The sequence below is a fragment of the Dromiciops gliroides genome, chromosome 2 (genome assembly GCF_019393635.1).
Source record: "Dromiciops gliroides isolate mDroGli1 chromosome 2, mDroGli1.pri, whole genome shotgun sequence".
In the NCBI taxonomy this organism is placed as follows: domain Eukaryota; kingdom Metazoa; phylum Chordata; class Mammalia; order Microbiotheria; family Microbiotheriidae; genus Dromiciops; species Dromiciops gliroides.
In genome coordinates this window covers 437,110,146-437,123,626 of record NC_057862.1, presented here as the reverse complement: position 1 = coordinate 437,123,626, position 13,481 = coordinate 437,110,146, and the positions used below count along the sequence as shown (strand labels likewise).

Sequence of the window (13,481 nt, the reverse complement as noted above, 5' to 3'; positions counted from 1 at the left end):
CCAGGTCAACAAACAATCACTTACTAAGCATCTACTATGTAACAGGCACTGTGCCAAGCACTAGGGATATTTTTTAAAAGGCAAGAGAGTAAATAAATTAAAAACCCAGTTCCTGCTCTCAAGGAGCTCACAGTCTAATGGGATGGACAACATGAAAACAACTATACAAAAAAGGTAAGGATAAATTAGAAGTAATCTCAGAGGGAAGGAAGGGGATGAGATTAGGGAGGAATGGAAGGAAACCAAGGAAGCCGGGGGAAGATGAGGAGGGAGAGAATACCAGGAATGGGGGACAGCCAATGAAAGTGGGAGGAGTCGAGAGGTAGAGTACCATGTATGAGGAAGAGCAGGGAGGTCAGTCACTGGAGTTCATTGGATCATACAGTACACTGAGGAGAGGAAGGTGTAAGAAGACTGGACAGGTAGGAAGGGCTTTAGCTGCCAGATAGCGTATTCTACATTTGATCCTGGAGGTAATAGGGAGCCACTGGAGTTGACCGAATAGGAGCTTTGGGAAGACTTTAGGAAAATCAAATCAACAGCAGAGTGGGAGTGGGAGACACTTAAGGAGGGAGAACCACCGGCAGGTTATTGCAATAATCCAGGCATGAGCTAATGAGGCCCTGCACCACTCTGGTGCCAGTTCTACAGGAGATAAAGGGGCATATTTGAGAGATATTATGAAGGCAGTAATGTCACAACTTTGGAGATGATTGGATATGGTCTAATGAGAGAGTGAGAAGTTAAGGATGATACCTAGGTATGAGCCTGGGGGACAAGGAAGATGTAGTATAGATCTGATATGAATAATAACTTGCCATTATGAAAGCTTATATTTATAAAGCACTTTATGTTTATAAAGTGTTTTGTCTCCTTTGATCCTCATAGCAACCTTATGTGAGCATCATTATTCCTATTTTACAGATGAGGGGACTGAGACTTGCTAGGTTAGGCAATTTGCCTAAGTTAACACACCTAGGAAACTGTAGGGCCAAACTTGAACCCAGAACTTTGATCTCCAAGATCAGTGCTCTTTTAATTATCCCATTCCTCTCCTATCCCCACCAATATGGGTGGCTCTTTGTACAACATCTGTTGGCCCATAAAAATATTCCCAGGAGCAGTGTCTTGATGCCAGAAAACCTGGGTTCAAATCCTAGCTCAGTCATTTACTTAGACAAGTCTCAGTGTCTTTATTTATAAGGTAGGATTAATACTTATTTAACTCACAGGGTTGGGTTTTTTTTTTTTAGTTTTGCACAAACAAATCCTTTTATTTGACCGTCTTTCTCAAAATCTATACAGAAAGCAGTTACCATTTAATCAGATCTTCATTTCTTCTAATTCCAAGTATTATGTTTTCCTTGAAATTTTTCAAGACATTTACATCAGTCTTGCAGTGTTAGATTTCAACATTCAACATTCAGAGGGTTGTTGTGAGGGTCAAATGAGATGAATGGATCACAGATCTGGCACCAAAAGGGAATTGATTTGAACCCAGATCCTCTAACTACAGAAGAACTGAGTGTTCTTCCCACTGCACCAAACTGCCTCCCCCCAATAACAATGTATTGGAGAACCCTTAATGGTCATAAAGTGTTAAACACATGTCGGCTATTAAACTTTCACTCAGCCTGAACAGCTTCTCACATTGGGATTTAAATGCTTGGGGTCAACATCTGGCATTCTCTCTGGTGAGAGAGGCCAATGACTGGAGAACATGCCCTCCTCAGGCAGCCCCTTGCTTCTTTCCCCTGAGAGCTCTGGCTAGGAGAGACGGTGCCTTCTTCCTTTCTCTTTTCAGGCAAAAAGGCCCTAAAAGTCTCACTTTTAGGAGAGCAGAGGAAACAATAGAAAACTGTCCCGAGCAGTCTCTTGGGGCGAGATCCCTGGGCCTCGCGGGCTGCTCTCTGGAGGGCTCCTCCGGCTGCTCCTTACCAGCCTTCCTGCTGGTGACTCCCCAGCTGGTCAGTAAAAACTCTCCCTGCTGGTTTTTTGCAGTCAGAGCCAGCAGCAAATTCTTTTGCTTCCTCTGAAGCAGATGACCAGGAAGTGTCAGAGGAGAACTTTGAAGAGCGGAAGTATCCAGGGGAAGTTACCTTAACCAACTTTAAGCTGAAGTTCCTCTCCAAGGACATTAAGAAGGAGCTGCTCACGTAAGTCTCCCTCCCTGGCTCACAGGAGCCTCAGGAGCATTTACTCAAGTTTGGGGAAGGGAACTTCCATTGTTCGAAAGTTCCAGATATTTGGGGCCTCTTTCCATGGACACACATCTTGAGTGGGCTATTCCCATTTTGTTGGGCAAAGTTGAATGAGCTAGTCTCAAGATCTCCTGGCCTTATTGCTTCTCTAGGAACATTTTCTTAGGCTGATTTTTGTTGCTGTTATTCATGTGGCTGTTGCTAGCATCTTGAGTGTGCCCCTCACCCCCAGGGTTTTTGGTCCTAAACATGTTTTCAATTTAGGCAAAGCCAGGAAGCAGTTCTTCTGGGCCAAGGGCCACTTTGAATAAGTCAACCATGAGCCCATGGGCCCATACCATTCTGAAGGAGATAGAGGAGATAGGAGGGAGAAAGATCTTTCTGCTTCCTTACTATTTTTCATTCTTAAACATTCTGATTTGGTGCTTGTTTTGTTTTTTTAACACTGAAAGTCCTATCTAATAGCATGGAATCTAGCAGGCAGAACCTTGTCATTTAGAATGAGAGGCATAATATGGAAGAAACCTAATTTTCTTTGTCTGACTGGTTCTTTGGGGATTCTGGCTACCTGAGAAGGGCATAGTAGTCTCTTGCTCCCTTGCTTCTGGGTAGAACTGACCAAACTTCTGAGTCCTGGGAGGCCACAGGACAATGCTGGACTCCAAATTTAAATGCAAGTGCATTCAATTCTTAATTTTCCACACATGCATTATCCACACTAGAAGTCATCCCAAACACATTTTTAATCCCAGCGTGCTTCTGGCATACTTTCCCTTCCCCCTCTATGCCCTTCCCCCACAGTTGGTATATGCTCAGAGAATGCAAATGTATTCAGTATTAACTCAAGAAGGGCATAATTAGGAAAGTAAATCCTCTCTAAAGAGGTGGGATGTATTCATAAAACCCAATGTATTTGGAATGACTTTCAGATTATCTGCATCTCAGTTCCCCCTCCTGGTGATTAGAATGTGACTTTGTCTGGCTGACAGGGTGATTAGATTGTCTCATTCCAGTATAGTCTTCAGAGTTAAATTCTGGGCTATTCCCCCTAGAACCTACTATGTGAGGTTTGCCTGTATGACAGCGTAAGTCACTCCTTTGGGAAGGCCCTACATTCAGGCTATGTTTGGGAGGGGGGAGCATGAACAAGTTTGCTGTGCTTGCCATTGTGGTAAGGGTCATAGTCATTGTCACCTGTCCCCACATAAACGTTCCAAAGAAGCAAGCTCATCCTGAGCAACCCAGCTCTAAAGCTGGTTCTCCAGGATTTGGATATTGGGGCTTGAATTTTACTAGGAATTTTTTTCCCCTCATCTGCTGATCCCAGTGACCTTTCTTTCAGTGAAGGAAAAAAATTGCACTAAACGAAATACCACACTAGGAGGGTCTGCTGTGTTTTGGTTAGGTAGTGATAGGTTCTAGTAGAAAGAACACTGATCTTGGAGTCAGGAACAATCTGGGCTCAAACCCCTGCTCTGACCCTACAGTTATCCCTTCTAAATTGTGACTTTCCCCATAGCGGTTTTGATATATCACAGGTTAGCAGAAGAATTTAAGTGAGAATTTTTTGAGAGTTTTATGGAAGCCACAGATGACACAGAAAAAGTTTAGAAACTCAGAAATTCATAAAATATATGGATAGTATTATATAATATTGACATATTTTATCTTTTGACACCATAATAATTCAGACTTCTTCTCTGAATCAAAAGGAGGGCCAAAACATTTCATGCCTGATTTTCCAGATTGCAGGGGGTGCCACGCCCCTACCCCCAGCTATGTGGAAGGGATAACTGGAGTTGTCTAACCATGAGCAAGTCACTTAAGCTCTGGAGGAGAATCCATTTCCTTGTTTTATAATAATATGCATTTTTTTTCTATCTCACATGGGTATTATAAGGTCCAAATGAGATAAAGTATGTAAAGTACATTACAAGCCTTAATGTGTTTCACAGATGTTAGTTATTGGTGGAAATAAGGACTCCCAAATAAGAAACTGCTCCTGGAGAGCCTGATTAGGTTTGGCTGCCCACGCCTCTGTTCCCAGCTGCTCCAGCCTGCATTTGAGAGGGAGGACTCATCTCTGTACAAATCTGTTTCTCTTGGGGACTGACACTTTCTGTTTCTTTGTTCAGCTGTCCCACCCCAGGCTGTGATGGCAGTGGACACATCACTGGAAACTATGCCTCCCATCGCAGGTGCGTGCCTTCTGATTCCAGGTTCTGACTCTAAAGCCTATTTTCCGTGTGGATGGTTTGGTACTTCTTTTCCCTCCCTCAACTCACCCCTCCTGCCCGCCCCCCCCCTTTTTTTTGGCCTTACCCAGATATTCCATCTCTTCTCTTTCAGCCTTTCTGGTTGTCCTCTTGCTGACAAGAGCCTCAGAAACCTCATGGCTGCACACTCTGCTGACCTCAAGTATGTTTGCGCTCAACTTGAATCTCCTCTGGCCTGTGTTGACACCCTTGCTTTCCTCTCTCCTTCCATAGAGGCCTCAGCCAAAACTCATCTCTCCAAAGGCCTGTGGGCCTGGGCCAAGCCCAGGGGGAAAGCTGGGGGACACCCCTGACTCTAAAAGGAGAAAATACTTGCCTGTCTGCCTGTCCGCCTGTCTGTCCGCCTGTCTGTCTGTCCACCTGCCTGCTTTGGGGGCTTTAGACCTTCAGGAAGGGCTGGTTTGGGCTGTCTTGGGCTGCCGCTGGTGCTGCTGTTACTGCTACTTCTTATTGCTCATGGCCTCGAGCTGCTGTGGTCCGGTGTGGTGTCCCCTTGTTAGGCTAGGAGAGATGCTGGTCAGACACACGTCCCCAGGCCAGCCTCCCTTCATGTGGGCAGGCTGCTCAGTCCAAGGAGTCACTTGGACTTCTGGAGCTGAGCTTCCAAGAGGAGGATACAGACAGGACCAGCCTCCCCTCAGCCTTCCGAGGCTTCCAAACTCCGCTGCTCCTTCTCCCCATCTGGTCCAGTTCACCAGCCTCCGGTAGCAAAAGTCTTGAAAGAGCTCTGTGTGGACTCTGGGGTGGGGGTTCACTGCCCCCTCAATATTTAGGAAAAACTTCAGGGCTGCCCATGGAATGGTTTAGGGCAGCCGACCATATGGCTTTTTGCTAATTGTGAACTGGAAGCTGATGATGAAAGAAAATGCTATTCCTTTTGCCTTTTTTCTTGATACTTAAGCTGCTTCTGGATGAGAGCAGAGGCTCTTCAATCAATTCCCTAAACCTTCCTGCCCCTTTCTTCTGCTCCTCCCTCCCTACCCTAACTGCCTTCCCTAACAGATGGTTGAGGTCACCATCTCACCTCACCTGCTCAAGGATAGCTTCACAGCTGAGTTGCAGACACCCGGAGGTTTCCCAGATGTGCAGAGTGTATTTAGAAGGATGCAGTTTGTTCTTTCCAGTTATCTGCTGGGGTCATCCCCTCAGCAAAGCTAAAACCATTGCCATGAGCTGAATTATGGCAGGGGCAGGGGGGGAATGTGTAGGGGGATAGCGACTACTGACATGGACCTTGAAGTCTGGCCCTTTACATTTTTCTCCTAGGAACAACAGGATTTTCTGGAGCTAGGCTATATCATCTTGATCAGAAGCATGGTAGTTTAAAAAACATCAAGGATCCCCAACCTACCTGCTTAGAGTTCCTCAGTCTTGGAGTGAGAAGACCTATGTTTGAGTTGTAGTTCCAACACTTGTGAGCTGTGTGATAAGGGGCAAATCGGTTAACCCCCCTAAAACTCAATTTCCTCATATGTAAAATAGGAATAATACTTGCCTTGTTTGCATCAGCACAATGTCAGGAAATAATGGTGGATGGACATGGTTGAAACTAGCTCAATGAGGACTGTAGCTAGGAAGAGCCATTAATTGGTCACAGCTTGGTTGCATTGCATCACCACTTGAGGAAATATAAGGGTGGGATTTAAGGGTACTTTTGAAAGATGGACAAGTGGTGTCTATTGACAGTAGGTTTAATTTGACTGGCCATGGTTGTGGAGCATTTGGCCAGATTCAACTGTTTGCAGGGGGCGGGGGGGGGGGGGGGGGAAACAGGTACAGATAAGTCTCCAGGGTTCAATCAACCAACAAGAATTTATTGAATGGCTACTTTTGAGGGCGTAGGTGACACAGTAGATAGAATAGTATTTCTCATTTATGAGAAGTACTCTGTGGCAAAGGAAAAATATCAGAAGGAGTCTCAATATGGTACCCTCATAGATCAGGCAAGAGCAATGTTTCCATTAAACTATGTTTTTAGAAGGGCAGCTAGGTGATGCAGTGAATATTGCCAGGCATGGAGTCAGAAAGACCTGAATTCAAATGTGACCTGAGATCCATACCAGCTGTGTGACCCTGGACAAGTCACTAACCCTGTTTGCTTCAGTTTCCTCATCGTAAAATGAACTGGAGAAAGAAATGGCAAACCGCTTTAGTCTCTTTACCAAGAAAACCCCAAATGGGGTCATGAAGAGTCAGACACCACTGAAGTGACTGAACTCTATTAAGTGCCTACTACATGACAGACACTATGCTAGGTTCTAGGGATTTGAGCACAAAAATGAAGCAATCCCTGTCCTCAAGGAGCTTACAATCAGGTTAACAACGTTAGAGAAAGCAGTTTCAGTTGGGTGAGGAGTTTGGAAGCCAGACTACAAAGGGTTGAAAAATGAGTGAGAGGAAAGGAAATAGAGGTAACTAATATAGAAAGAATTTTCTACAGGGAAAAAGAATTTTCTTCTCGAGAAGAGTGGTGCCACATTGTTTGCAACTCTGAGACATTTCCTTGGAGGCCATAATGAAAAACATGCTGGATTTGGGTTCAAGCTCAGTTCTGCCATTTGCTACTTCTGGGATCTTAAAGGGCTCCTTATGAGCCTCAGTTTCCTAATTTGTAAAATGAGGGGGTTGGGCTAGATGCACTCCAGGGGTCCTTTTCAGCTCTAGAATCTACGATCCTCTTTCTGGTATTTGCGCTATGGGAAAATCACCTGGGAAGATGTATTTTGTGAGTGAATTTTCCATTCCTCTGAGAGACTTTCCTGGCAGTGGTTATGCTTGGTACTTTTCCAGTAGCTAAGGATAGCCTTCTAGTGTAAGTGAATTTATGATCAGAAGGCCCTTCTGAGACAGCTCTGATGCAATGACTGTCTGGGACCTCCCCTCCCATCTCGTCAGTCTCTCAGAGTCTTTGAGAGCTCCAGACATAACAACCTACCTTATGGGTTATTGGGTAGAAAGTGATTTGTAAACTATAAATTCTTATATAAAGGTGAGCTATTATTATTGCCTCTTGGGTAAGAATGATGGGGGAGGTAGCATCTTTTCCTTGGAAAATCATAGATTCCCAGAACTGACAGGGACCTCAGAAACTATTTAGTGTGACTCTTGCCCAAAGTAGACCTCCCCCTCCACAGTACTTCCAACAAGTAGAAGTCGTACAAACTCTGCTTGGAAATCTACATTGATGGGGAACTTACTTCCTAACAAAACAGCCCATTCCATTTTCTTACTGCTTCAAATACTGAAATCTGATTCACTGTAATTCCCACCCACAAGTCCTAGTTCTGTCCTCTGGGGTCACACAGAAAAAAAAGACTAATCTCTCTTACACATGATAGTCTTTCAAAACCTCAGATAAATGACCTCTGCTTAAGTCAGGATGATTGGTGAGGGGGACAGGAATTATAAAGAATTAAAGTTCTCCAAGTCCAGTCATGGCAAAAGTACCTGTTTGGTTTTTTTTTTTCCTTTTGGGAACAGTTCTACTCTGTGACCACACAGAGTCCTTTCTGTGGCTTCTTCCAGGTACATATCTCATGTCTTCCACTATGAGGCAGCTGATAGAAGCTAGAGGATTCAGTGTGCATCTTTCCTATGGACTCTGTCTTTCCTGAAAGCAGAAATGGATGGGTGGCTGTGGTTTGGCAGGAAAATAGAACCCATGTTCCAAACATCATTCTGATGAATGAGGGATGAATCAGCCCCTCTGAATCCAGAGAGGTTTGGAATCACAGTTACCCCCTCACACCCCAATGAACTAGCCTGTAACAAGTAGGAATGAGTCAGGGTTGGCCCCGTTCATTGCTTCTGGGCTGAGACATCTTCTGATCTCCTCATTTATGAGAAGTACTCTTGGCAAAGGAGAAAATATCAGAGGGATTACCAATGTTACCCTCATAGATAAGGGCAAGAGCAACATATCCATTAGATTATGCTTGGGGGAGGGGGGGACAGCTAGGTGACATAGTGGACAGTACCAGCCTGGAGTCGGAGAAAGACCTGAGTTCAAATCTAGCCAGGGCAAAAGTACCTGCCTTTGTTATTGTACAGTCGTATCTGACTTTTTGTGACCCTCATTTGTAATTTCCATGGCAAAGATATCAGAGTGGTTTTGCCATTTATTTCTCCAGTTCATTTTACAGATGAGGAAATTGAAGCAAATAGGATTAAGTGACTAGCTCAGGGGTCATCCAGCTAGTAAATGTCTAGTAAATGTCTGAGGCTAGATTTGAAATCACAAAGAATCATCTTCCTCATTCCAAACCCAGTGCTCCTTCCAATGGTTTTACCTAGCTGCCCAACCTGCTTTGCCTTCTTGCAAATAAATTGCTTTGTCTAGTGGCCAGGATTTTGTGTGAGAACAGTTTCAGTCTTCCTTTTCTGGAATTCTAATGAAGCCGGACTCTCTAATGGCCAGACGTTCTAGAGGAATCATGTGAGCCAAAGGCTGTAGCTTAAATTCGTCCATGTTACACTCATTTCTATGCAACTCAAATTCATTTATGGAGGGATATGTTAGACCAAAGAAACCTTTTTTAAAAAAACTTTTCCCCAATTTTGGACTAGTTGGGGCAGCTAGGTGGCGCGGTGGATAAAGCATCGGCCCTGGATTCAGGAAGACCTGAGTTCAAATTCGGCCTCAGACACTTGACATTACTAGCTGTGTGACCCTGGCAAGTCACTAAAAAAAATTGAACTAGTGGGGCAGCTAGCACTGACTGGAGTCAGGAGGACCTGAGTTCAAATCTGCCCTCAGATACTTGACACTTACTAGCTGTGTGACCCTGGACAAGTCGCTTAACCCCAATTGCCTCACAAAAAAAAAGAAAAAGAAATTGGACTAGTATTTTTGCCAAGATTAAATGAACTTGAACACTTAGAGATGGAGTTTGGCTCAGGACTCCAAGTCTCACAAAGCTTAAGCAGCTTTATATTTGGGCCAAGTTCCTGTCTTGGGAAATGGGGGCCAATATGCTTTGTTGTAAGGAGGAACCTAGAAGAGCTTTGTAGCAAGAGAGACTGACCCTTCATTGAGGCCCACTTGGAAATCCTGCCCTCTTCAACATATACCCCATTCATGCTTGAATGGTATAATTGGAAATTACCGTGTCATTGCCCCTGTAATTAGGGAGCTGCAGAAGGGCTGATCCACCCACCTTGCAATTTTGTTTTTTGCCCAGCATGGAGAAAACTACCTGGGGGCACAGTGAGCAAGTGTGAGCTCAATATCATGCTAAGGGCTTCACCTTGAACTTTCTCAGTGAGTCTGGGTCTAACCAACTTGCTCTTTGAAGATCTGTGGGTAGGTTATGCACAAAGAATCTGGTTTGCAGAGTGTCACAATAGTTCAACCTTAACTTTCAACATGAGGACTCACCCTGGGTGGGGAGAAAAAAACCCAGAAAGTCCTTGGAACAAGCCACAGGTGGGTTAACTACAGCAGCAGGTGCAGCACACAGAGCAGGCGGATAGAAGGGGAAGGGTGACAGAGTGTGTCCCTCTTGTGAGCAGCCTCACATCTGCTGTTTGTAGAAGCCTCTTGTGATGTTTGCTGAAACAAGCACACACGTGCTACAGCCATCAGTCCTGTGTTTGACAACTAGCATGTCATTTCTGTTAGGACGGCAAGGGATGTGTCCATAGTCCGTAATGTCTGTGGCTTTTAAAGGTGGAGGTGTGGGTTTCGGTTGTTCTTTGCCCACTTTCATAAATACCAGCTTTGTCTCTACCTGCTCAGAGAAATGCCTTTTTGAGGGCTCTGTTGAGTTCTTGGGTCCCAGACAAGGTAACTTGAGCAGCTGCTGATGCAGAAAGGAGGCTGTGAAAATTCAATTTGGAGGATACAATTTTTAATGGCCAGCACATTTTTCAAAGCACAGGATCTCTAACAAATAGAATTCAGAGCAGGAATGAGGAAACTTGCAGCTCTGCAAAAGTCTACCTGCATGGGGGAGATTGGCTCCCTTTGAGCCCCATCCATGGTGGACTTTGTAGCAGTGACAAGCAGCTGGAGCCCAGGCAAAGGGAGCCAATCTTTCTCATTTCTCACCAAACCATGAAAGAGTCATCACTCAGCTGGGGCAATCAACTCTCAAGGCTTTGGGGCTGGGAGCTTCCAGTCTTTTCTATCCACATGGGACCTGGCATCATGCCCCAAGTGTCTGGGAGACCCAGGAGAGAATAAGTAAAAATCAAACAAGATAACACTCTTTCTGAGGGGATTCATAGGCTTATAGTTTTAGAGATGGAAGGGACTTCGAAGACCATCCAATCTCTTTCATTTTACAGATGAGGAAACTGAGGCCTGGAGGCCTCAAGATCACAGAGGCAAGGGGCAGCTAGGTGACCGCAGTGGATAGAGCACTGCCCTAGAGTCAGGAGGACCTGAGTTCAAATCCAGCCTCAGACACTTGAAACTTACTAGCTGTGTGACCTTAGGCAAGTCATTAACCCCAATTGCCTCACCAAAAAAACCCAAAAACAACAACAACAAAAAGATCACAGAGGCAAATAAGTTGCAGAGTCAGGATTCAAACCCAGGTCCTCTGATTCCAGATCTTGGGAGCTTTAAGTTAAAGTACAGAGTATTTTAATTGATGTTTTTATGCTTACTCAAATGGAGCTGTGACTTCATCAAACTAGATAGTCCCGAAAACGAACATATGGCAACCCACCCATGTCTGCCCCATCCTGCGTAACTCTTGTCCATGTCCTACCCTAAATTCACCATCAGGGACAAACTATTAGATTATAGAATCACAGATCTAGAGCAGCAAAGCCACCTAATCCAACCCTCTCATTTTATAAATGAAAGAAACTGAGGTTCAGGAAGGTTAAAAGTAAATATTACAGACAGTTCTCACTCTATGTAAATTTGCATTGTGCAAATTCAACCAGGACAGGCAGCAGGATTTCTAGATGGCCTGTGGCAGGGCTCCAGCTTCTGGAAGCAGGTAGGGGTAGCAGGGGGCTGCCAATGCAGCCCCAAGCCTGGGTTCCTCTGTCAGCTGCAGGGGTGAGAGGGGTGGGCCAGCACTGAAGCTACTCTGGCTATAGGGGCCACAGAGCAGCTGGGGAGGTGGCCCACAAGGAGAGAAGGAGGTCTGGGGAATAGTTAAGTTATGTTAAGCAAGAACTGTCTGTATTTTGAATTATTGTTTTAATTTTTTTTGCAAGTCACATACTTCCAGAATTCAGTAGGAATATGTGACCTTAGAAATATATGGGAACACATTTCAATGGTGCAGTTCACAACCCAGTCCCCATCTCTTCATCCTGTATGATCCTTGTCCATGTCCTACCATAAATCCTCCAAAAATCTGCCCCAAACCCTGCCCTTACTCTAGCTATTTTGCTATTCTGTGGATAGCAGATGATTCCCCTTATCTAATTACCAAAAGTAATAACCTCACAGATCTGATCAAAACCTCATCTGGATGGATCAAGGATGATCATGACGTATATTGGCTTCCAATTATGCAATCAATCAACAAGAATTTATTAAAAGTCTATTTTATGCCAAGCATTGTTCTAGGCATGGGATAGAAAGACAAAATTGGAACAGTTCATTGCCCTCAAGGAGTTTACATCTCCTCTTTGTTAAGAAAGTCTCACCACAAGGCAAAGGACAAGCTTGCCAACAGGTTTATGTTAAGGAGGAAGAGAGGATGTATAAGGAAATGAAATAGAGATGCTTTTCAAAAAATTTAATTTATAATGTAGGGCAAATAGACTGAAGTTTGAGACAGTACCCAGAAACTATAGGAAATATGGAAGGAAAGGAGATAGATTAATTCATATTTTTATGAGTTAGAGACCCGGAGGAGTTTTTCTAGCTGAGGTTTAGATGGATGGCAGTCAGCAATTTCCAGCTGAAATGAAGGGGCAACCTTTGGACCTAGAGATAAGAGTTCAGGTCACATTTCTCTATTGACTATTGGAGTGGATTGGGGATGGATGGGTAGCACTGAGGAAGGCAATATGCACATACAAATCAAGGGAACCAAGTACCAGGGCTAAGAGAATGATCTAGTTATCCTGAGAGTAAGACATAAGTAACTTAACAAGTTAGCCAAGAGGTGCCTATTTCAACAGCAAGGTTATATGCCTGTAAAGAGCAGCCTGCACACTGCCAATATCTACAGGTAAAGCAGTTTGGTGTCTGCACTACTATTGAGCATCTACTGTGCTGAAAACAGCAAAAGATGTTGCATGAGGAAAGGGCCAAATGAGGACATTTCTGGAGGAGCACTCCCCCATTCCTTTGACTAGGGGAAGAAAAATGAAAATGCAATTGATAGAATGCCAGAGGGCCTTTTATTTAACATTTACACTGGGTCCATTTCATCACAAAGATGAATCTTATTCAATGGGAAAAGCTTTTGGATGAGAGTCAGAAGGACCTGACATCTAGCATGAAATTTTCCAGTAGTTAACCTCAAACCATGTTATTTAAACTCTGTGAGCCTCAGTTTCTTTTATTTATAAAATTAACATGAGTGTGCTTTGCCTAACCATATCATGAAGATAAAGTGTGACAATAGCTGTTAAGGTATTTAATAAAATAATATAAGGACCAAAGATTTAAAACTGGAAGGAATTTTACAGGTCATCTAGTGTAACAGCTAAGGAAGCTAAGTCCTCAGAAATGTTAGGTGACTTTTCCAAAGCCACAGAGGTATTAAGTGGTAAAGCTAGGATTTGAATCCAAGTTTTCTTACTTTAAAACCTATGTTTTTTTCATTAAACAAGCCAGAGAAATTGTCATCATGAAATAGGTAATGATATTTTGCCCTTTCTTGTTTTAAAAGTTATTGAAGTACTAATTACAAGATAACCCAGAAGATAGAAATTTGTTTCAAAAGGTTTCAAAGTTAGATAAGTGACCATAAAGCCACTGGCCACAGACCCATATAATTATTCATTGAGTCTATCATGAAGTCTCTTCTCTTCAGCCTGCTAAGAAGATATAATTTCTGTTATTTAGTATTTAGTAAGCTAGAAC

General features: G+C 43.8%; 1 protein-coding gene across 1 annotated transcript in view; it reads left to right on the top strand.

The window, feature by feature from the left end:
- Window positions 1-13,481, top strand: part of MYT1 (myelin transcription factor 1) — a 185,792-nt gene that overhangs the window by 136,382 nt on the left and 35,929 nt on the right. Inside the window, 3 exon segments of the mRNA XM_043987748.1 lie at window positions 2,002-2,156; window positions 4,337-4,399; window positions 4,551-4,619. Of these exon segments, the coding sequence (XP_043843683.1) occupies window positions 2,002-2,156; window positions 4,337-4,399; window positions 4,551-4,619 (287 nt within the window).